The 25,081-nt window shown below is 35.0% G+C and overlaps 2 protein-coding genes across 2 annotated transcripts in view; both read right to left on the bottom strand.

Annotated features, from left to right (window-relative positions):
* Window positions 1-2,065: 2,065 nt before the first annotated feature.
* Window positions 2,066-8,923, bottom strand: LOC126780593 (sodium- and chloride-dependent glycine transporter 2-like). Its single transcript, XM_050505196.1, has 9 exons — window positions 8,918-8,923; window positions 8,143-8,380; window positions 7,519-7,677; window positions 5,434-5,524; window positions 4,639-4,899; window positions 3,769-3,976; window positions 3,142-3,358; window positions 2,685-2,950; window positions 2,066-2,464 (listed from the first exon to the last, which is right to left on the bottom strand). The coding sequence occupies exons 1-9, from the start codon at window positions 8,921-8,923 to the stop codon at window positions 2,144-2,146; spliced, it is 1,767 nt and encodes a 588-aa protein (XP_050361153.1). The 3' UTR covers window positions 2,066-2,143.
* Window positions 8,924-13,088: 4,165 nt separating this feature from the next.
* The window catches only part of LOC126780367 (E3 ubiquitin-protein ligase MYCBP2), a 93,051-nt gene continuing 81,058 nt past the window's right edge, over window positions 13,089-25,081 (bottom strand). Inside the window, exons 55-74 of the mRNA XM_050504814.1 lie at window positions 24,932-25,063; window positions 24,605-24,828; window positions 24,229-24,340; window positions 23,874-24,107; window positions 23,674-23,788; window positions 23,377-23,561; window positions 23,140-23,292; window positions 22,810-22,980; window positions 22,485-22,598; window positions 22,236-22,324; window positions 20,978-21,185; window positions 20,570-20,742; window positions 19,906-20,095; window positions 19,538-19,798; window positions 19,164-19,349; window positions 18,815-18,922; window positions 17,987-18,184; window positions 17,443-17,601; window positions 16,443-16,551; window positions 13,089-16,345 (exon numbers count right to left, since the gene is read on the bottom strand). Of these exons, the coding sequence (XP_050360771.1) occupies window positions 16,224-16,345; window positions 16,443-16,551; window positions 17,443-17,601; window positions 17,987-18,184; window positions 18,815-18,922; window positions 19,164-19,349; window positions 19,538-19,798; window positions 19,906-20,095; window positions 20,570-20,742; window positions 20,978-21,185; window positions 22,236-22,324; window positions 22,485-22,598; window positions 22,810-22,980; window positions 23,140-23,292; window positions 23,377-23,561; window positions 23,674-23,788; window positions 23,874-24,107; window positions 24,229-24,340; window positions 24,605-24,828; window positions 24,932-25,063 (3,243 nt within the window). The 3' untranslated portion in view covers window positions 13,089-16,223. The remainder of the gene's footprint in view (window positions 16,346-16,442; window positions 16,552-17,442; window positions 17,602-17,986; window positions 18,185-18,814; window positions 18,923-19,163; window positions 19,350-19,537; window positions 19,799-19,905; window positions 20,096-20,569; window positions 20,743-20,977; window positions 21,186-22,235; window positions 22,325-22,484; window positions 22,599-22,809; window positions 22,981-23,139; window positions 23,293-23,376; window positions 23,562-23,673; window positions 23,789-23,873; window positions 24,108-24,228; window positions 24,341-24,604; window positions 24,829-24,931; window positions 25,064-25,081) is intronic.

Here is a 25,081-nt window from a genome sequence, read left to right as displayed (position 1 = left end):
GCCATAGGATACTATATCCCTTGTACCTGTAATTACTGTCTCGTTTAAGTCTATTTTGGGGTTAAAGACTCTATTTTTCCCACCCAGACAGGCTTTCCCAAAGCCACCCAACCTCAATCACAATTTTTTTTTGTATAATTTTATATCATAACTTTTAAGTAGATAATTTTCTAATCAGAAAAAAAACCTATAGAAGAAAAAAATATCCATTTCAATGCTAAAGTAAAATAAAACTTCCCACTTCATGGTGAATGATTTATTTCAATGTTACGAAAACAAAAATTAATGTCGCTCTTCTTAAATATTTTTTTTAATTATCGTTGACAAAAACCGACACGGAAGAAAAGAGACGGATAGTATCCAAAAACAATATAACGTCAGGTATATCTATAGTTATTTACATTCACGCTTGTTGTGCGAAAACAAAATATTTTAACTTGCTTTATTTAACTACGCAGGTAACTTTTGAGTCACGTCACGTAGCCACTTATAAAATATCATCTGGCTACTTATATTGTTAGTAGTATCGGCAGTGACTACGTCGTTCGTCTACTCGCTAGTTTATAAGAGTTCAGATTCCACGGGTTGATCGTAATGTATGTTCTGAGAACATTTATTACGAACAACCCGTTTATATAATAATTTTTACAATAGAAGAATGACAAATTAAAAAATTGACAATATTATTTTTTTAGGTAATACCGTTCCGAACAGAATATCCCATGCCGTAAATTTTCAACTGTGGCTCCAATCGACGCGTTCAAAAAAGTTTAATGAGCAATTATTTTTCACCGCATCCTTTCAGTGACGCATTTGCTATGTGCCGGGAATTCGTGATCGGTAAATCTTGCAATAACAAAGGATAGGTGAGGCCTTATAGAGCGGAACGAAGTCATCTTCCTAGAGGAAGGTCGACGAGAACAAAAGTCACGTAGACAGGGCACGTTCTGAAGAGGCCGCTCTGTTATATTTCCTGATCGTTATGGAGGTTATGCGCAAAACTTTCTTATAGATGAAATATTTTTTTTATTTATAAAACAATATTTTATGCATATAAATAGGTATATATATTTATATATTCATTATTTTGAGGTTAAACTGCGGATTATGGTGAATATATATTTATTGTCCAATAATTTCCGATCGCCGTGATTAAATTCCTCAGTTTCTAAAATTGTTTGTTTTAAGGAAGAACTGTATATTATGTAAATTTTTAAGTCGCATATTAATATATATAAATTTTGTATAACACATTGATATAATAATAATGAGTTTCTAGTGATAGTTTTATCTTCACAATAATCATTTGAAGTACACAGTAGCCACTTCAACGTATGTTTACGTCAATATATAATAATAATAATTAATTGTACTCGATCAAGGAAGTATTCATAAAGTGAAAGTATAAAGAACTTAAATTATGACAACACCCCAACTTCCAGTATTCATTTATACAATGACGTACATAACACGTTTTTGAACAAATTACATATAATATAAATCTTAACTCGATGTAACTGACATTTGCAATTAATATATGTAGTATAGCAGACTAACAAATGAACCACCTGTACTAAGTGATCACTGCCAAATATCATATATTGGTTTTATAATAATTAATCATTCCTTTATATCAACGAGTCATTAACTCGGTAACTAAGGTATTTATTCTGCCTGTAATTACACTGGGGCACTCACCCTTCATACTGGGAAAAATCATTTTAAGTATTGCTGTTTTACGAGTGGATGTTACATGAGAAGGTGGTACCTACCCAGATGGCCAGCAGAAAGCCCTCCCAACGAGTGAGATATTTTGAGATAGTGTTTGAATTTTAAGTTTCAAAAAGAAAATAGTAAATAAATTATTTATCTATTTAATACAATTGCTTTCATGTTTCTAACTTTGATATTTATAACAGTTAATACCCGATATCAATTTACAAGTACTTTGTATTTGAAAACGTGACTGACTAAACATTATAAGCACACATACACAATTTAATAACTACAAAACACACATACACAATTTAACATCAAAAATAATGTTATTGTTTGTCGCTAGAACAGACCGTATCAAATGTTTCCTTACGAATATTTTTTCATGTATAACATTAAATTACAATTTTGGTCGTTGTAAAACAGCTCAGTCCAGAGATTTCGAACGCTTACGAGTTTCGCATCTTTCTAGACACAATTCAGCGATACGATGTTTTCTATATAGGACTAGCCAGTCGTCGGAATTCGACCTATTTTTACTTTCTATAACTTGTTCTTCTTTGATATTGTGAGACCTTGACACGTCATTGAAACTAGATCTTCCGGAGAACTGTCCTAATTGTCGTCGATGATATCTCGTAGGCGGTACACTTTGGCCGCCTTCATCTCGTCTCGCCAGCCAGTAATGATGAGTAATAGGGTCCCGAGGTCCCCAGTGCCTCGACGGACTAAAAGATGACTTCAGTTTCTGCAATAAAAGCCAAAATGCTATACTTCCTCAAATGTTTTTTTAAAGAGATCACTTAAGGAAACGTTGTACGAGGCAGGCAAATGTTATGATTTCACAAGGTCTTGTCCTTAGACAAACATTTACGGAAAATAAGTGAGCCACTTCGCATTAATGTTAAACGTACACCATTCGCATTACTTAAAACGATAATTACCTGTACTAAACTACTAAATCTTACCCCGATGAAATCATATTGAACTTGTTTCGATACTGATATAGCGGCGAATGTGAAAAATAATATCAAAACTGTACAGATACTGGAAACGACTGCCGCAAGTTCCCAAGGAGCTTTGGTCCAGTCTTTCTTCGTCATAAACCAAAAGACAGTCCACCATAAAGTAAAAGGAACAATTATACCAGGAACTGCACACCAACTCATCGACCAAAGTTTTGTTATTTTTCTGCCCGTTAGAAATTCAATGTCTTCAATCAAAACTTTCCAGCCTGTTGATGATTAATTTTTTTTAAGTTACACAAAATTACACGAAATATAATAATATTATTATAGATTATTAAAGAAATGAGCGGGCAATTATTATATCAAAAATATTTATCAATTCGATTTTTTGTATATATGAATTATGGTATACACATAAATACAAAGCAATGCTAGCTAGGACATAAAATCTTGTTACCATATATAAAAACAAACGCTGATATCTCCAGAATAGTGGCCACACTGATGAGGAATGGGACCACGACATCCTCAACGACGGCAAGAGCATGGTCTCCCACAGAGATTAAAGCTATAGCCCCCACAGCGCTCACCGCAGAGCTGCCCATCGAGACGTGACGCCACTTGTAGCCGCCCACACGTCGATAACGATCGTAAAGGGGGTGAAGAAAGGTTAACTGCGATCAAATGGACCTTATTACCATTACATCTTATAGTATTTATAACAAATATAATTACATATATATATATATATCGTCACTGAATACGAAGGATGTAATTATTTCATCATCTGGACGTATTAAACGGACTTATAACGTGACGTATTAAAAACCAATTACGAATATATCTACTCTGCTCTACGTTCTTATTGATGTTACACAAGGTTAAAATATGATTTCCTCCTCCTCAAATGGGGAGGAGGCCTTAGCCCAGCAATAACATTCACGGGATATTATTTTACCTTTTTTATTACTGTGTGGAGCTCTTTTATTGTTCTTGTCGAACGTCAATCTGCTACTTCAATCAAATAGTATTCATAATTCGTTGCTATATTTTTATGATTAGATATTATATCCAAAGACCATACCATAGTTATAATTCCTGACAGCGTCAACATAGCAAAGCAAAGAAGCGGCCACGCTTTGCTAAGATTTTTTTCAACAGCGACTTTGTAAATTTCTATGAGCACAGCAAAATTTCCGGTTTCTTTGTTCCCCTCGCCTCCTATAGCGAACCAGAACAAAACAGCCGCCCAACTTGCTACAATGTTTGTTGCCACTAATATAAGCGTGTTCCTATAATTTTTAAAACTTTTATTACTGTACTACTACGAATAACAGCTTAAAGCAAAAAATTTTCTAAGTTTTACTGGTGGTAGAGCTTTGTGCAAGCTCATCTGGGTAGGTACCACCCACTTATCAGATATTCTACCGCAAAACAGCAGTATTTGTTATTTTTGTGTTCCGGTTTGAAGGGTGAGTGAGGCAGTGTAATTACAGGCACAAGGGACATAAAATCTTAGTTCCCAAGGTTGGTGGCGCATTGGCTATATAAGCGATGGTAGACATTTCTTACAATGCCAATGTCTAAGGGCGTTTGGTGACCACTTACCATCAGGTGGCCCACATGCTCGTCCGCCTTCCCATTCTATAAAAAAAAATAAGTTGACGATCAAATATTCCGTGTTGATAAATGGTTACTGAAATGTTGTTTAATGGTAGAATATACAAACATGGATGCTTAATCTCAATAAAGGCACTCTGACATATGAGGATACCCATTCTGAAGCGGTTGGAGTTAAATTATACTATTTTTCCCTAGGTGCGGCCCCTCAGCTGTCGGGGCCACTAGGCCTTGCCTTATAAGCCTAGGCATAAATCCGAGGTTGTGAATATATAGCGAGTTCTTACATCCAGAGCGCCGAACATAAAGACGTAGGAACGGTTAAAAATCTTACCACTGAACATCTACATCGGCATATATTGATTCGCCCGAAGAAATCAGATATCCACCCGCTGTTTGAGAAGTTAAAAGCGCTTGTACTAACGCACCGTGCCAAATATTTGGCAGCATATAATTTTTCCAATCACTGATATTACTGAACAGTTCAACTTGTCGTTTTTCTCCAATAACACTGACTATTATAATCGCAAGTAATAGTACCAAAGGCCCAAACACATATAGTATCCGTTTCATTAGTTTCACGGGGTTGTAAAGTCTGAAAATTACAAAATTACATTTAACGTGTATTATTATTTATTTTAATTTTAGGTTTAAAGCAGCGGAAAAAGACGAAGACAATATGAACTTAAAATATTTTTCATACTTATAAAAAATCATGCTTTCTTCTTGACGAATTTGGCTCTTCGGAAAAATTATCGAAATATATATCTTTTTTATTATTTTTTAAATGTATTTTTTTCGGCAAATTGTTATAGTATGTTTAGTATTAGTTGTTCTTTAATTGGATAAATTCAGTGATGCTAACCAATTTGAACCTGTGAGCTGTGGTTAAGATTCACTTGTCCCTTCCTCTGGGCTGTTACGGCTCAACTAAATATAAGGTTACCATACAAATCATTGTAAAACATAATATAAACATTTTAATAACACAGCTAAGTAGTTGCGACGAATAGGAATAAATAAGCAATTAGTGTCAATTTTGAATAGCTAGTGAATAAAGCATATTAGGAAGGTATTGTAATACAAAAAATGATGTAACAAAGGACGATAAATTAAATCTATTACTCACATAAAAGGAAACACTATCCAAAACACAATAACAATAAACGCTAGAGCCACATAATACTCCGGCTGATCATTGACAGGTGCCAAGAATGTCTCTCTGAAAAAATAAAACAAAGTAACAGGTCAATGCTTCTTCTCTTAAGTAAGTTAAAGCTTAAGTAGAAGGTTTGGAGCTTATGCCATCACTCTGATCTCATGTGGCTTTGTGTATACATATCGCCCAGATTTAAAGATTCCTCACCGTTGTATTTGTATTTTTATTTTTCTATTATTTATCTTTCTGACGCGACCTGACGTGACTATTGATAAAATAATACACTTCAAACGAATGTCACAAGATTCAAATCCAGGCTTAGGTAATTTTGTATTTCAAGTAATAAATTATTGCATATATTTTTTTTTGCTAATCATGAAAATATCGTTGATATCCATTATCACTGTGTCGATATTTGAAATCCTGGGGGAATAGTAAAAGTTGATTCGACAATTGTTTTCGAAGTGATTTCGAACTTCGATTTCGTCTAAATTATTCAAAACACTACGTAAATAGGTGTTTACATGATAAATCGAATATAAACTCGAAGGCCATTACCATACATTTTGATCTATTTTATAAAATAAATCGACAATCACTATGGATCTTGGTCTAGACCGACTGAAATATAATTATGTAAATTTAAAGTTGAACAGAATTGTGGATTGATCTAACTGGTGTTAGCAGTGGGTAAATTAATGGGTAGTTTTGTTTATGAATTGAATACATACAATTAGCTTATTTAATTTTAAAGTTCATAAATAAAAAAAATATATGTTTCCTTATATCATTTAAACAATTGTAAATATAAGAATTTACTATAATTTTAAATGTTATCTAGTATTTTATAATGGCAGATTTTAATTGAGAGAGGAATGAAACTAGAATATTACTACTGTTGTAAGATAATCATTGGATTGCAGTTACAACGACGTTAATTTTTTTAAATATATTTTAATTTATATAAAACTTGAAGTTTATTACAGGTAGAGCTCGTTTTATGTCGTATTAACGTAAGTAGCATTAACGCAAGCAGTTGCGTGTAAAATAGTTCATAATCCTACTAATATTACAAATGTGAATTTTTTTTTCTTATCCTGAAAAATTACATGGGTTAACGACTGTTATCAATTTATGTGAAAGCTAAGTAAACACTATACGAATACTATCCTAATAAAACTAGCTTCTGCCCGCGACTTCGTTAGCCTACGGTCGATTCCATGCGAATTCTTCTAACTTGACTAAAAGTCAGAAGTTTGTGCCAAGAGATTGAACTTTTGCGTTGCAGTCCAAAGATCTTCAAACCAGACTTCCACCGTTATGTAGATAATAGATAAACTATCTACAAATAATTAAAAATTAATCCAATCCCTCATTAAAAAATACCAAAACAAATTTTTTTGTCTAGATAGAACTCCACACCGGCGGACACGCGGGCTTAGCTAATATCTCTATAATTGTTGTCGTAAGAATACTTACTTCAAACACGCTGTCGCGTTATACGTAAGTTTGACGTCATCACTCTGAACCTGAAAAATACAAATACAGGTTTATATAACATATTTCCTTATTTCAATTCACAATAAATCTTTCTATATAAACATTATGTATTCTTTATTAAATAGGCTTATTATTAAAAAGGTTATGTACATCTTCTTCGTATGGAAGTAATTCAACCTAGAAATTATTATGTTTAGCGCGTTAAAAGTGCTAATCTGTAAGAACTCACTTTGTATCACAATCGTGAAATGTCGAAAATTGACTCTGCTGATATATTATTTTGATGGGTGTAATCTTTAAATGTTATAATTATTCTAATCAATGTCGCATATAACTCTCTGACGTCACACGATCGTGTTTTGCAGTGACTTTCGAGTTTTTTCACAAAGAATAGCTACTGATTGATAACGTCGCTTAAAAAAACATACTATATACTATACACCACGCTTACAAGAATCTATTGAATATAAAGTAATAGTAATAGCTTAAATTTCGCCAGTATTATTTCGCATTGCATTTTCACATAAAAATATTTGTTATTTTAATTACTTACACCTTCGATAGTCTCTATCGACGGATGTGATTGCTCGGCGCACTCCCATAATTGTATAGAATTACTCAAAGTGTAAAACATATACATAACAGACACAGCCACGTATAGCAATGAATATATGGAGCATAAGAACGATATTAATAACCTTATATATCCAACTCCTGAAAAAAAAATTATATGTATATATATATATATATTTCTATCTAAAATGATCGGTGGATATTTTTACTTACTACACACACGGCGTCGCAGGAAAACATCGTGAGGAAACTTGCATGTGATGGATGAAAATCTTGTAATAGTTATTTATTACTGTATTATCATTATTTGTCTATTATATTATTGTATATTATTATTTATCTGTTAACTCCTGTCTTGTAGTTATGAAAAATTATAAATTGCGTATAGTATTCTATATTCTATAACTTAATTCGATTTCATAATGTTCTCGTGAGACAAACTTAATTGAATAAACAATATTTCATTTTTGGTTTAAATGTATACGTATACTATATAATTGTATATGAACTTTTGTTTACTAAACCATTCAAAATATTCATAATATTCAAGAGAAGTTTTTAAGTTGTTAGTAAAACATATGACTATTATTACTATTATAATTTTACCTTTAAAGAAGGGCACTGCTCTCCAAATACCTACAGCGTCTTGCTGACTTAGCTGCCCTACGGCGAGATGCAAAAGAACCACAGGAAGGGCCACCACTGCCGACGCCACAGTGACCAATAGCATGCTTTGCAGACCGCCGTACCGAAAAGCCTCTCTCGGTATACGCCAAGTGTTGTTGAAGCTCAAAGACACGGCCAGAGTACAAAGATGGGGGCCGATCTTTCGCCAGCTTAACAACTTCTTGTATAGAAAATCGACATTTTTATTGATAAACATATTTTTTTAAAAGCATTACTTTAAAGCGGTTACATATATTTTTCTCTTCTAATTATTATTATAATATTATTACAATCGTTTCGATTTTTTTATACAATATTATAACTTAGCTTCTAACTAAAACATGAACATGTTATTTTTAACCATTAAATAAATGAATATCCGTACCTTAAAGTTGCGGTGAATAATCATCCTTTGTGGAAAGGTAATTTTACATAAATTGACACAACATTTGACCACTTCATTTACAAGTATTGAGAAAAGTGTGCACAGAATTTGTAATTCTTAGGCCGCGATCGTCCCAGATAGAGCAGATAACGAGATACCGAATGTAACGGCGAATCGATCTCACTTAGTTAGCATACTTATCAAATTCGATATAAAATATCAAGTGGTTTCACTGCGACTGTTTACTTACAGATAATAACGCTGTTAGACGCTTCTTGCATAAACCAATCGAGTATTGTTTTACGAATAACATCGTTGAATAGTAAATACCTCCATATTTACTAATTGACCAACGATCTTCGATAAATTGTTTACAAATATAGACTTTTGTACCGGCCAAGTACTCTGGTAAACTTTATAATTAACAAATTGCCTATTCACTAAAACTGCCGTTACAATAAAAATACTCAGTTACTAAGTGAAAAACTAAAACGGAGTGATAGATTAGTCAAATAAATATTGCCTAATGACGCTTTCACGGATTGATGATATCGATTTTTATTTTCTTATCCCTTAATGCAATGAGCAGCAGTCACATGCCCGTAGGACACGCGCATTCTGAGCCCTTAAGTGGGCTCGCAACATCCAGCTGAGTATCTTAAAGACTCGCTCCCTGCCCGGTTATGCTGTCGAAGCCGTTTGGGCCAACAGCAACAAAACAGTTTGAAAAAAAAAGCAGTCACATTCTAAGTAGGCTAGTTAACTTCATGTACATATGTTAATATATCTGAAATCGACATTCTTATTGTCTACATTAACGCCCATTTTTAAGCCATATGAAAACTGACCTGTCACATTACGTGGCGCTGAACGAGTATAATTTTATACTTAGACATATAAGTACAATTATAAGAGTAGTTGAAGTTCCTATTTATCTGCAATGAAACTGTGAAATCGTATGTATATTATATTTATAACATATAATATTTATGACCGCTCCATAAATAGTTCCAGTTTTCTAACGTTTTGCTATTCGTACCCGAATTACGTCAAGATAATCATATTATTATAAAGACTCCGCAATATTTTCGGATTTACAAAATTTTCTACATGGCTGGAGTTTTAAGATGCCTGATTAATATTGATTTAATATATATATAATTGTTGTTCCTTATTTAGAAACTTAGTATTTAGTGTTTCATAAAATTTACATTTATATTTCTAGATAACTACTGGTATGTTTTTGTGTAAGTGCACCTAAAAATTGCAATAGAATAGTTTTTTTTATTATTTTAATCTTAGTTCTATTTTTGTTATTGAAATTAAGCTATGTTGGAAATAAACAATTAAAAAATTGTACGTATAAAATATCTATTAAGTAGGATTTGTCTTCAAATTTTACCCTATTGCTTGCTGAGATATTCTTTCTGTATCGTTTTTTACCATATGCGGCTGGTGTGCAAGTGATAGTGTACCTGTAAACTATAGTTTTGTTACTATATGAGTTCATATTTATAAATTCCTTTGCTACGTGTCGTTTTAATCCCATAACACGCTGAGTATTAATATTTACAATTAGTAAAGCTCTTCGCTGCTGTTTTTCTTTGATCGGATAAATTCGAAACAGATGAAAATATTTAAAATAACTATTATGTAGATATAATAATTTAAATTAGTTTCCATTTATGTCACTCTGTAGTATATCTTTCTAATAACTTCATAATTCATCGAAGATCGGCGTGTTTAATGTTAGAAATATGGAAATCGGTATTGAGGCTTGTATTTATTAATAAAAGCCAGTCCTAAAAGGGCTTTTGAAAGTTCATCACTTAAGGAGAAAAAATTGAGTAACTTTGTATGGGAATTCATATTTTTTTAAGTTACGAACATGGAAATCAGTATTTAGGCTTCTGTTTATGAGAGAAATACTTATTTACATCATCACAATTTTATATCTTAAAACTAAGAATTAAACTTGTATAAGTGAAATAATTTAGAACAGCACCTTAAAACAATCATTACCCAAAAGTTTTAAATTAGGGATGATCTTAAATTATTTCTGGAAAACGTTGCTCCTGTAGTTGTAGCATTAGTAGAAATAATGCGATAATTTAAAGGTTTTTGTCAAATTCATCCTAAAACGACTTATACGATTATGAATATAGATATAAGTTAGTATAAGGTTCTATGAGTTCACATAAAAAGAAAAAACGTTGTTTCATTTGATATCGTTTTTTTTTTTTTTTTATAGAATAGGAAGGCGGACGAGCATATGGGCCACCTGATGGTAAGTGGTCACCAACGCTCTTAGACATTGGCATTGTAAGAAATGTCAACCATCGCTTACATATCCAATGCGCCACCAACCTTGGGAACTAAGATTTTATGTCCCTTGTGCCTGTAATTACACTGGCTCACTCACCCTTCAAACCGGAACACAACAATATCAAGTATTGCTGTTTTACGGTAGAATATCTGATGAGTGGGTGGTACCTACCCAGACGAGCTTGCACAAAGCCCTACCACCAGTAAATGAAAAAGTTGCAGCAATACTAAATATAATAGGTATAAGAAGAGTTAGGCAATAGTCTATGCTGACTCAGTGCGTGCCTTGGGATCGAACGTTGTTGTCCAAAGTAAACAAACTAGGTAACTTTATAACTGTAATTTAAATATGCATTATTTTTAAAAAGCAAAAAAAACCCTCGACGTCAAAATTGCACAGTGGCAGCTTTTGAACGATGTGGATCTGATGCGAGCGCAGCGATCAGAGCTAGTAAAAGCCGAGACGGCCCAGTGGTAAAAACGCGTAAATCTTAACCGATGATCATGGGTTCAAACCCGGGCAAGCACCACTGTATTTTCATGTGCTTAATTTGTGATTATAATTCATCTCGTGCTTAAACGGTGAAGGAAAACGTCGTGAGGAAATCTGCATGTGTCTAATTTCACTGAAATTCTGCCACATGTGTATTCCACTAACCAAGAGCTGAAATGAAGTAAAAATCATATAATTTGACATAATTATTAATTACATATAATTTGACATTTTCTATGTAAAAATAAATATTATTATCCTCTATTATAGCGGATGGAAATTAAGATCTGAAGACTGTGCTCGTCAGTGGCGTGCCTTTAGAGAGGCCTATGTCCAGCAGTGGACGACAAAGGGTTGATGATGATGATGATGATATCGTAACCTTATCATAACTTCATAAAGTGTAGCTGATAAGAAACCAATACCTTTATTTCATGTGTTTTCCCATTGATAAAGCAAGAGTAATACACTATTTAAAAGATTAACTTTTATATTACAATATCCAAAGGTAACTTCGGGAAATTTTGTTTTTAGTTTATAAACTAGTCGGTCATCATCGTTTAGCCCCACTGGTCTGCAGCAGATGTCACTGGCTCGCTACAGCTCGACTTATTGTCTCACGTCATTGCCGATGTGATCCTTCATCTGAGTGTTACACTCGGGAGACCCATATGTAACTATGGGTACTAATTACATTTTTGTATTATATAAAGGTTTATGGATTACAATCCTAAATTGTTAAAATGATAATAAAACTTGAAAACACGAATATTCTTGTATGATTACATGAACCTTTTACAATACTATGTATATATTTATATAATACTTTATTCCGTAACAGCCTGTGAATGTCCCACTGCTGGGCTAAATGCCTCCTCTCCTCTTTTTGAGGAGAAGGTTTGGAGCTTATTCCACCACGCTGCTCCAATGCGGGTTGGTAGAATTCACATGTGGCAGAATTTCAGTGAAATTAGACACATGCAGGTTTCCTCACGATGTTTTCCTTCACCGTAAAGCACGAGATGAATTATAATCACAAATTAAGCACATGAAAATTTAGTGGTGCTTGCCCGGGTTTGAACCCACGATCATCGGTTAAGATTCACGCGTTCTTACCACAGGGCCATCTCGGCTTATTCATATATTATTTACATACTTTATTCACTCTATCTTTATTATTTTAGTTTTATTGACATGTTATAGTGATCAAGTCTTTGCGTAAATCCTACGTGCACTCTCATAATTCGATGGGACAGCTTATGGACACGGACACGACCGGAAAGTTTCGGTAAAGAAGCAACGGCTTTACGTGCTTTCCGAGGCTCGGGATTGTAGATACTTCCAATTTTCAGACACCGTTATGCGACCGTTATGAGATTTAGGGTATAGAGAGTGCAGCTATGTTTGCACACACACATACTTATGCACTATAATATTTCCGGTGCAGTTGACTAATCTCTCTTGAGATTGGTCGCCGTGCCTGAAATCGGTCTGGAGTACATTATTTATTATTAATGTAATTTATTATATTGTATGTATAAATAATTATAGACATACAATATTTTTGTCTTTTAACTGGCTTCACCACTGTCTAATTACAATAATATAATTCAAGTGAATGCTTGTTATAGTCTCAGAAAATGGATTAAAATGAAACAAAACAGTACGTATTGTAAGCTTTATTGAAAAATTTCTTACCTAGTTCCATAACCTATTTATCATTCATTACATAGAAGACTAAGGTGCACCCATTATTATAATAGCAGGACATATATTCCGTGAGTGAATATTTTAAAAAATAATTTTGTTACATATGCCAAAAGTATTTTTATGTTTAAGTTATACATAAGTTATTATTCGGACAATTTTGACTATTTACCAGAGTGGTATAGTTTAGAGGTCCACGCATTAGTGCCTTACACTTGTCAGTTACCATGGTTATTAGAGGGCGGTCCGCCCACGAACAAGGAGAAATTTCTCAAAACTTACATACATTGATACAGCACATCAATATTAAGAGACAGTATTAATCTATTTCTGTTTCAATAATTCCTCCAATATATGAAATAATTTATCGTCATTTTATGTTAAATGGCCTTTTAGGGCGATGCATTCTATTTGTTTTTCTAAATCTGTATGTTTCATGGAGATATTATTGATACACGAGTCCTATTGAGGAGACACAACAATGTACTTTATATCGTTACAACATCTATTATTACGATGACACGACATTCACTTACACTTGAAACCGAAACACAGGTCGACATAAAATAACGAAGTAGACACTTCACGAATCGTAATACTTCCGTTATACATTCTAGATTTACCTTATGTAACCTTTCTGACTTCAGACGACGCCACATGAGTGAGACGCCACATTTTAACTCCACGTAGGAGTTAAGATGCGCAAGAGTGGCGATCAATTCCCGTCCAAGTTATGAGAGGACAAACGAATGACAACACTATCGTTTCGGTTACATTCTCACTGAACCTATTCCGCACAGACTACAGACTCGCCTCGTCCTAGTAGTTTAAACAATAATAATATCAGTAAAAGTAACATCGTTATTATAGTTAAAAATAAAATAGAATTATGATAATTATAAAATTTATCTTAAAATCAATCAAAAACAAGATTATACAGAGAAGGATTTTACAACATTCATTATTTAACATCTATTAGAGCTACTACATATTATAGGAATATATGGTAACACACGAAACCGATACACTCATTGCCGCAATTTAATATGTACGTAATTATTGAATATTCATATGTATTATACTTGTGAAATATTTGAAAAGCAAAGAAATACAGTATTATTATAATACCTAACGACTCATTTTTATGTATGTTTTGCTTTTTCAATCTGTAGAATTAAAAGAGAGTTTAGAGAATATTACGAATGAGTTGCAAGATCTTGGCACAATTAAAAATTATATTAGATCACGAGCCCGTGAATGGCCTTCCTTATTATATAAAAGCTGAAAATTTTACAGCAGTCGCTCCCAACATAGGTAGTAACGCCTTACTACTATGGAGTTCGGGTCATCGTGGCTGTAGCAGGTAAACTTTCCTACGGAGTACTGTATTTCTACAGAGTTTCCCATTTTAAATTTTTATTAAATGGTATTTCATTAAAAGATGGCACCAATTAATTAGTCTAAATCTTAATCACTTAAATCGTATTTATGAGGGTTGCGATAAAAATATAGCAGGCGCTTGAACAGTACTTTTAAGTTTAATGATATCTGGCAAGGGGTTGCCACGATATTATGTGTCTTGCAATGGACGACGTGATTTCTATTATAAATATTATTAAAAATCACGTCATGTTACTCCGAAGAAAATATAAGAAAATGACGCTTTATAATTTGATAAATTTAAGTTCGTATTTTATGCACCGTTGCTACATGACACATGTTAAAGCCACTATGACTCAAACTCCATCATTAGTAGCAAATCATTCCTACCTGTATTGGAAGCAATTGCTGAGAATTTTTCGATTTTTATATTTCACAGGCTCTTGGGTTATACAGACAGTCAGAAGCCGACAAATGACGTACAGCGTCTGATTGAAAAAATAAATTTAAATGACAACTTCGGTTAGGGACACGGAGTAGCACGCAGTTTTAGTTTCAAAGAGCAATAAATGCTATTTTAGACATCAATTATAACATTAGTAAGAGCAATTACGTAACTTCTACTATATTTGTCGTTTAATGTTAAATTCTTTAATGTTACAATAATATTATATAATAACAAAATATATCTCACTGGTGGAATGTGCGCGTTTTGCCTTTTTTCATATTAAGTGACCGTGTATAATATTGTTTTTTATATGATTACAACACAGAATTGTTAACACGTGTTCGTATATAAAGAAAACAATATGTATTCAGAACATTTATTCCTAAGACTCTACTCGATGAATGGTTAAATACAATTAATATCTATGAGTAATATACTCGGTCACACGAGTGTCGACTATGAGCGAGTCCACGTTGTCATTGCCGGTGGAAACGGAGGATATTGATGAAGCTTTATTTTATATTTGTTACGAAACGAATAACTATTTAAGTAACATAGGACCTTTTATATTACATAATATTTTATTAATAAATAACTCTCCAACTAATTCTTAAATCTAAAAACTTAATTAAACACCAAAACACTCCTTGAACTGAACATATCTGCTACAATTTAAAATAAAAATTATAAAACGCATCGTGACTGGACAATTATAAATAGCACTACCAAAACGCATCGTAAAAAAAACGCAATACTAACAATTAATTAATAAAAAAATAATAAATATCTAACAAATGCCGACCGAATTGTAAATAAATTGCCGTCGGTGAATGTACACAATTAATACTAGGAACAATCGGCTCAGTAGTTTTACATAAGTTCTTTAAGAATATGTTTTCCTTTTTGTGAAGCCAAACAATTATGTTTCATCGTTGGCTGCCGGCTGCCGCATGGATTCTTTTCTTCACTGCGCTCGCAGGGTGGAGAGTCCATGACGACTCTTGGGTGCTTAAGGTGCAGTTGATCGCTTCTTTAGATTTCAATCCGAGGAATTAGCTCGGAGAAACGAATTTATCAATATGTTAGTGTTATTTAATACCATCCAGGGTATGTGGCTCGTAAAACCCAATGAGTGAAGGTAGCTATTATTCTTCCAAAGGTAAGATCTGTCAGTTCCGAGTGGTTTAGTTTTCTTTCCGGTATACATTAAAATTTTAGTATTCGTATTGCTAAGACATAATATGTGTGAAAATTATATTGATTTTGATGGAGCATTTTTTGGTTTAGAACGCGTGGGCGTGGCGACAGACTCCGCAGCCGAGAGCGAACTCCTCGCCCGTTGGCGGATGTTGCACGTGGAGAGGACATTCGTCTGCTGATCCGGGTAGCTGCTCTCCTTTAGGTCCTGAATTGACAATTAAGCGACACCGTTAAAATCACTAAACATTTAGACGTAGTTTCTATAAATAACTATGAAAAAAATACTATATGCATTAAGTTACCTGCGGGACACTGCGGTAATAGATGTCTCGGTATGTTCGTAACGCGTTGGAAGTCGTCGTGACACGAGTTGCAGAAGTGCGACGTGCCGAAGCAGAAGAATACTGCCACCTGTTACGTATATAGTTTTTAAGATATTTTTATTTTACGATTAAATCTAATTACGACTTATTTAATAAAGCAGCCGACGTATGGAGACGAATGGAATAATGTGTGTGAGCTGCGTGTGTGTCAAGCCGATGTAGGACATCGAACGCATAAAACGCTTCATGTTCATATAAAATGTTGTATAAATGTGACAATTAAACCAATGATATATATAACCAGATAAATTCATGAAACGTCGACCCTGACGTGATACGAATGATTTCGAATTTATTTTTTAACTAAGTGAACCCGCAGCGGAATTCAGTTTGTGACCAAAACATATGATCTACTACTACATGTACGCAAACCTTCATCGTGTATGAACTCTTACTCCTTTTAACTAATTAAATATTATATAATTACGTAATAGACAGATTTACAGGGTTACTTTCGCATTTATATTATATAAATACAACAAAATATATACACGTGTATATAGGGAAATTAAATTATTCATTATTTATCAAATTTGATATAAAAATAATTAAAAGTATTAATGTTTTTGAGAACAATAATATACTATTACGTCCGATCTATTAAGACTAATAACTAAGTCAGACGAATGAACAGCGACTTGAATAAATGATGAGACAAAAAAAAAAACGAAATAAATTTGATGTACGAGTATGAATGTGTCGTTCGTGTAACGGCTGGTTCATTTTCAACAAAATACTTTTCTCACATATTTCATATGTTACGTTTTAACCGAATAATAAATACAGATGAATCATTTTTATTAATATTATTTTACGAAACAAATATATTTACAAACGTATTGTAAATGCATGTGATTCGACATTAAAAAACGATTATATAAAACTCAAGCGTGTGTGGTATGTGATGGTTGATACTGACTGAGCAGCAGTAACGGCACTTGTACTCGAGGAAGTCGGCGCCGTGCTTCGGGCACGTGCGCGCGCCCGCAACATCGCTGCAAGCGCCGCAGACCAACTCCGTCGGTTCCCACCACCCGTTGGTTTCCGCTTCGCAGCGCGCCAGGCCGCCGAAGTACGCCTGAACAACTTTCTCGAGTTAATAAATCGGAATGTGCATACCAGATTTGTTTATGTATATTATCAGTTATCAGAATCCACGTTGTCAAAAAGATCATTCGTTCTGCTTAATCTATTTAATTTAAAATTTTATAAATATTATTCTACATACATATATTAGTGGTATTTATACTCTATTAAAAGTTAACGTAGATATACTTTAAAAAGTAGAAAATTAAGTAAACAGGGAGAGTACAATAATAGAGAAAACTTGTGAAGTATGATAACTCAATAAAACTGCATCAAACTCAATTGCCACTAAGCCAAGAAGGTAACAAAGGAACCAAATGTATGTCGATATTAAATAAAATATTACAAACTAAAAGACAGAAAATGACTTCGGCAACCTTGCCGCACTTATGGCAGACGTAGTAGGCGTAGCGTTCCATGGCGTATATAGCGGGGTCTTCTTGGGCGCGATTGCGAGCGTTGCCCGCCGCCAGCCCCTCGTACTCCAGCCGCATCAGCGCCTTGCGACGAACTTCTTCGGCTAGCCGACGTATCGGGGACAGAAGTTCTTCCAAAGTCCAATGAGTCATATCCTCCTATACGTAATTTTTTTAACTGTTAGTCTTTTTGCTATACCATAAGCTTGCTTGGGTTTTAATATCGCAGAATATAATATTAGAACATATCCATATATACTACATACATATATATATATATATATATATATATATATATATATATGAGTATATACCATGAGTAGAGCTTTGTGCAAGCTTGTCTGGTTAGGTACCACCCAGTCATCAGATATTCTACCGCAAAACAGCAGTACTTGATATTGTTGTGTTCCGGTTTGAAGGGTGAGTGAGCCTGTGTAATTACAGGCACAAGGGACATAAAATCTTAGTTCCCAAGGTTGGTGGCGCATTGGATATGTAAGCGATGGTTGACATTTCTTACAATGCCAATGTCTAAGAGCATTGGTGACCACTTACCATCAGGTGGCCCATATGCTCGTCCGCCTTCCTATTCTATAAAAAAAAAAAACCAAATTTTTTAATTTAAACTCGATTCACATAGTTTCGATCGCTAAAATAACAAAATTAGCCGTATCTATGAACACCTCTGAGGGGGATACAAACCGTGATCACTAACGTAAAAGTTGTGTCAACTCCACTCAATCAACACATATTATAACATACATCTGTATCTCATTTTACTCAACTTACCTTGCAAATAGGACACTGGGAGAAAGAGAAAGTAATACGGGGTCCGACCCACTTGTTCGCCAGGACCTTCTTGCAACAGTGCAGATGGAACACATGCCCGCAAGTCAGCTGGAACAATTGGATTGCACTATGTTACTAAAATGATATAATTCTCATTCGAGTTCATATACGTGTTTTAATTGCATGGTTGGGGCATATTGTAGTACATTAAAGTTTTAACAAAACCAAACCTCTTCAATCAAGTTTTATCATGTTCTATTTGTCATTTTATATAGATATTAATAGTTACATTATATTTCAGCTCCTGAAATTGATGTCAAAAATCAACAATAATTATAATTCTGATTACCTGAATAGCGGGCGCAGCCTGAAGAGGGTCGGTAAAGCATATCATGCACATATCGTCTGCGTCCTGTCTTAACGATTCTGATCCGGCGCAGCCGTACAAGCACGGCAGGCAATTTTTCTCATCGCGCACGCCTCCGCATGTATGACCGCAACCGTGCACGCGGAGACAGGCCTCGCGACCGTGTTCCTGTTTATAATTTACAGTAGGATAATAACTACAATTCCAGATTAAAAATACATACAACATTTTAAATTTTATTTAAAAAAAAAAATTTTGAAAGTTTCAAACGGTAATAAATATCAATTGAATCAAAAAGGCAAATTATATTTACTGAATTAATAGTTCCAATAATCTGAATTATTTAATTGTTTTACCTGGCATTGTTGATCAGCACAAACATTTCCTATGGCCAGTAGTCCAGTATTTCCCCTTGCACCGCAGAAGCGACACGTGCCAGCTGTCCCTGAGGTCCCTTCTGTCTCAGCCGGTACAGTGCTCGGATTCTCGAGTCCGCGGAACTCAACCAGCGCCTTCAGCGTACGTCGGTCTATGAGCAACAGAAGCCAATGGAGCTTGGCTCGCCCACAGCCTTCGTGTATGTCAATGCGGATGGCGCCTTCTTCCTCTTTGCATATCTAACGAATGAGTATTTTACTAATTTAGAACCCGAATTTTTTGTTAATATAAAACCTGTTCATAGATTTATAGCCCATAAGAGACGAAGTATGTATATGAGACTCACCTGTCGTTGATGATTGCGTGCAGCCCTATTGAGGTGCAAGAAACGATCACACTCTGCGCACAGCGGACCGCATGAACGACACTCAATGACAGCCTGTGTAGACCCATCATCGTGATTGGTGCAGTGTTGCCGAGTTTCAGTTGCAGAATCGCGACCGCGAGGGTCTCGACTTTCGTCTGATTTGTTTATTCTGTGATCAATGATATTACACATGTAAAAAGAAGCTGATATGTTACTAGCCCGCGAGAACTGAAGACTCAAAAGAGTACATGGAAGTATTTCACTAGATTTTAGAAATTCCAGTTCAACAAGTGTGTCGCACCACTAAATATCGTAATAATAAACATAATTAAATAATACATTTAAATTTGAATTGTATTACAATTATTTAGATATTTATGCAATAATTCAATAACCAACCATCTACCTAGTTTTCAAATAAAAGGCCTTGGTAAGTCTACGCCAAAAGTGACAAAAACTAGCTATCTTTTTCGTACTAGTTTACATACGCCATCTCTTTCACACAACATAGCAGTAAAGTTAAATATTATTTACGTCTCATGTAAAAGAATATGTGTCTCTGTGTGCGTGCATGTGTATGTGTATATATCGCGGAATGTATATTCATTTGTTTTGTTAGATAGATAGAGATTACTTCACTCACAGTTCAATATGGTGATGGTCACAGACACATAGAGATGCCAGGGCCTTCCACACGCTGGCCGATGTAATACAGCGTGGAGGACGACGATCCATTTCATCAATGAGCGCAACCCCACGCACGTATTGTATCAGAGCGGAACGTGTCTCCATGCCCCATGAATTGGACACTTTGTCCTGCAGACACGTTATCATATTAGTAATCTGTCTAAAAAGCAGTAACAGATTGATTTTATTTGATTTTTAAACTAGTATCACTTGCGGTGGATCGAGCAATTTTAGCGCACATCAAAAGCATCTATCAATTTATTGAACTTTAATTCCTCTCATTTTATATAATAATATATATGCTAAAAAATACGACAATTTCCTATATTTCTTTAGTACATAGTAGTAATATCTATCATCTTACCTCTGCCATATCCATAAGTAGTTTAACAACAAGATTTGCGTGATTCTTGGTAGTTTCTCCACGCATAAACCAGACCTGGGGTGGGACAGGGCTGACGCTGCTTCCCATATTCACTGTGCCAGGTATAACAGTGCCTCCACCTTTCACCTTGACTTGCACCGTGATTGCCTTGCCAACGTAACTCACTAAGTGGTCCAGTAGAGTTATTCTATATAAATTAAACATCGACGTTTATAACAACTTCGTTTTAATTAACAACGTACAAACCGTATATATCTAAGAGATATGCCATCAGTAACAGCCTGTTAATGTCCCACTGCTGGGCTAAGGCCTCCTCTCCCTTTTGAGGAGAAGGTTTGGAGCTTATTCCACTATGCTGCTCCAATGCGGGTTGGTAGAATACACGTGTGGCAGAATTTCAATGAAATCAGACACATGCAGGTTTCCTCACGATGTTTTCCTTCACCGTCAAGCACGAGATGAATTATAAACACAAATTAAGCACATGAAAATTCATTGGTGCTTGCCCCGGTTTGAGCCCACGATCATCGGTTAAGATTCACGCGTTCTAACCACTGGGCCATTGGCTTTTTTATGTATAATATATGATGGCATATGTTATATGTCATCATTGTTTTCAATTAATTTTGAAAAAAGTAAAACATTTATGTGTTCTATTATGTAAGGAACGCTTACATAAAACGGGCCATTCAACGCACACATATACAATTAGGGACATCTATGGAATCGTATGCAGTTTTTATAACATTATGGACATTTCGTTATTTACTTTATTTTATTGATAGTTAGTAAATTGACGATAATCAATGGATTTCAATGATAATGAAAATTACAGGAAATAACTAACAACTTTAAGAAATTGGTATTATCAATATAAGAATGATAATAAATGTATCAATAACATTTCGATAAACTCCATTACGCATCACTTAATCGAATCAATAAATCCTTCACGAAAATTAAGTTTTTTTTTTTTTAATATACAGTAATTAATGTAATTAATTACTTATTATGATGGTGCGGAACTATGCGGCATTATTAATATTATGCAATTATATGTAAGTATAAAAAAACTCAAAGCGACTAAATGAAGCACGCGGCGCCGCTTGGACATACGGTCAGTTTAACCGCATATGAGGCGACAGATACTTTGCTTTGAAGGCCTTGATATCCGCGATACAAACAATATCATTTAAATTTAGTATATTACTGTAATACATTGAGACTATTGTCTTACCTAACCGCTATGTCTCCACCGTAACTGAGCGCCACCAACATTTTCTGCGGCGGCACCTCAGCGATCATCCGTCGTAGTAATGATATTACCTTTACATAAAAAAATATATTTTTACTATTACATATAATTTAATATTTTATTTTGTAGAAGCTTTTGATTAAGAACAATCAATAACAAAATAAGTTATATAAATTATTTTAGTAATATATCTACTAATCTAAACAACATTATAATAGTAAAAATAATTACTTGTCTTTGCACACGTTCACTGCCTGTGTGCAGTAAAGCCAGCAAGTCGGCTAGCAACTCGGTGCGTTGGGCGAGATGTGCGCGACCCACGGCACTGCCACTGAGTGCCAGCAACTAAATTAACAAACAAAACAAACAATAGACATTTAGATGAAAACTAAAAATTGATTTTGACACTGAAATAAGTTATTGTTGACGTACTCGTATCTTACTAATTTAAATGAAGCTCGATCGAATGATAAAGATGCGTCCGCTTGATTTTTGTTTCATGCTGTGTTTGCGGTTCAAAAACATTGCTATGGTAAGAAAATATTAAACGACTAACCAGCGAGAGCATTTCAAAACAGTAATTGTCCTGCAGATGGTGAACAAGGGGCAGTCGTGGTGGTTCGTCGGGGTCACGATCAGCTGCCTCCGCGCAAAGGAGAGCAGTCTCCCAGTCGTCGCGCACACGGGCCGCTTCACACCCGATTGCGAACACGATGTGCGACATCACCTGCGTTTAAAAAACGCACCAAAAATAATTAACAAAATTAAAAAACGTTAAAGTCATTCACAACTAAATTTATTTCAATTGTCATTTAATGACATATTTTCCTTTCTTTTTCATTTTACAATAAACTATTTATGTAATCTATTATAATCAACAAAAAACCTGTCGCTGCAGTGAAGTGAGTTGGTGTCCGGCAAATAGGATACCAACAACGTGTTCTCGTAAATCGCTGTCATCTCCTGCTGCTTCTTCGGCTGCACCGCCCTCGCCAGACTCGCTGTTACTTTGCTCCCACTCCAGAAGTTTGCCGAACACCTGTGCAATAAATATACTTGTTCACGTCCGCTTACGGTTATGGGAATATTTCAAGACGGAAATTTTCCAATTCCATATGCGCACTTGTGATGTCAACAGTCGGAACACTCGAAGTGTATCTCTTTCGGCCAGTGAATGTAGAGGATGCATCGAAGAACGCATCTCAGGATCCACTACGGGCGCACCGAGCACGCGTATCTGACGCACGCGCACAGCGCTTTCTGGCCCGCGTAATTCACACCGCAAACGCACCGATGCCGTAGATGATCCTGTTTAACGAAAACATATTATATACGAAATACGTTGAATTATTTTTCGAGTGTTTTTTCAACTTAAATATTATTTGTGTAAAACTGGAAAGAAGATCAAACGAATACTCACTCGGTAAAGTATAGTAAACCCAAGCAGCAGCCTTGGAATCGACTTCAATATCTTGCATATGAGTCAAGTCACTTGATCCACCGCTATACAGGAACGTCATCAAATAGGTCTTATTCTGTAAAATAAAAAATAAAAGAATTATTGTTTAAATAAATATAAAATTTCATTTTTGCTACGACTAATGTATAATTAAGATTTACCACGGTATCTCTACTGTTGTCAACATGAACACACAATATATGCGGTCGATCTTGATGAGATGGTCCAGAATATAAGATTTGGATCCATTTAGCTCGGTTGCGATCCTCGTCTCCCGATTCCCAGAAGGTCTCCGTGCTGCCGTCAGTCAAGGCGCCTGCCATTCCGGGACGCGATGACACGCTCACTTCACACCAGCCAGTAACATCGGGGCAACTCCATATAATATCCTGTTGCTAATAGAGAAGATATATTAATTTCAACCTGACTTACTATATACAAAATGTTACATTCGAAACGTTGGTGTTCACTTATCAGTTAATTCTATTCCTATATTGAGATAAATAAAAACGGTACCTTATTGAGATAGCTATGATAACTCTCTTGGAGAGCACCAAGCAACCCATCCTCATACGAGCTGTCCTCCGCGTGTGACAAGATCTTGCTTATCACGCTAAACACTTGTGATCTGATCCCGGCCGCAATAACAGGTCACACACATAATTTAGCAAAACCATCGCTTCTATGTTTTTATATGTATGTTTTTAAATACAGAAAATTTTAAATATTAAGGTTTACGAGTACCAAAGAAAATAAATTGGCTAACAGAATTGAATGATCACCAGTCAACATAATGTGAATACTACTCAACAAAAGAGTATATTCATATAAATATTTACTCTTATTTAAGTGTAGAGTACATAAATTACAATCGACAATATAAAAGCCTAACCGGTGCAAGAATGTTCTATCGTGCTGCGAGTAGTGAAGCGCCCAGCAGCGAACGGCTTGTAGCGCTGCAGCGCTGGCAGGAGGCAGCGACGGCGCGAGAGCACTCACGGAACCAAGGAACGCGTGAAAGGCCGCCCGCGCCCCTCTCGCTGCTCGACCTCCAGGACATATAGCTGCTGCCGACGCTGTCGGAGTCGGATATCGGCTCCAATCATTGAACATATTCTATAAATACGAAATACGAACATTACAATCATTATATTATTGTTGTATTGTGATAGAATTTATATTTTACAACAAAATAATTTAAATACAAACAAAGTAATACCTCTTTGTTATCGTCATAAGAACGTTGCGGCGGAACAATGCTTGCAAAATTGTCGAGCGCGTTGCAAAACCACCACATAACATCGTGTACGCTTGTTGGTTGAGAGGTCGAGCGGAGCAGCCAATTTAGTGCCTTGAAAGAAAGACGTAT

This window comes from Nymphalis io, chromosome Z, assembly GCF_905147045.1.
Source record: "Nymphalis io chromosome Z, ilAglIoxx1.1, whole genome shotgun sequence".
Classification (NCBI taxonomy): Eukaryota; Metazoa; Arthropoda; class Insecta; order Lepidoptera; family Nymphalidae; genus Nymphalis; species Nymphalis io.
This window is presented reverse-complemented; position numbering and strand designations above follow the sequence as displayed.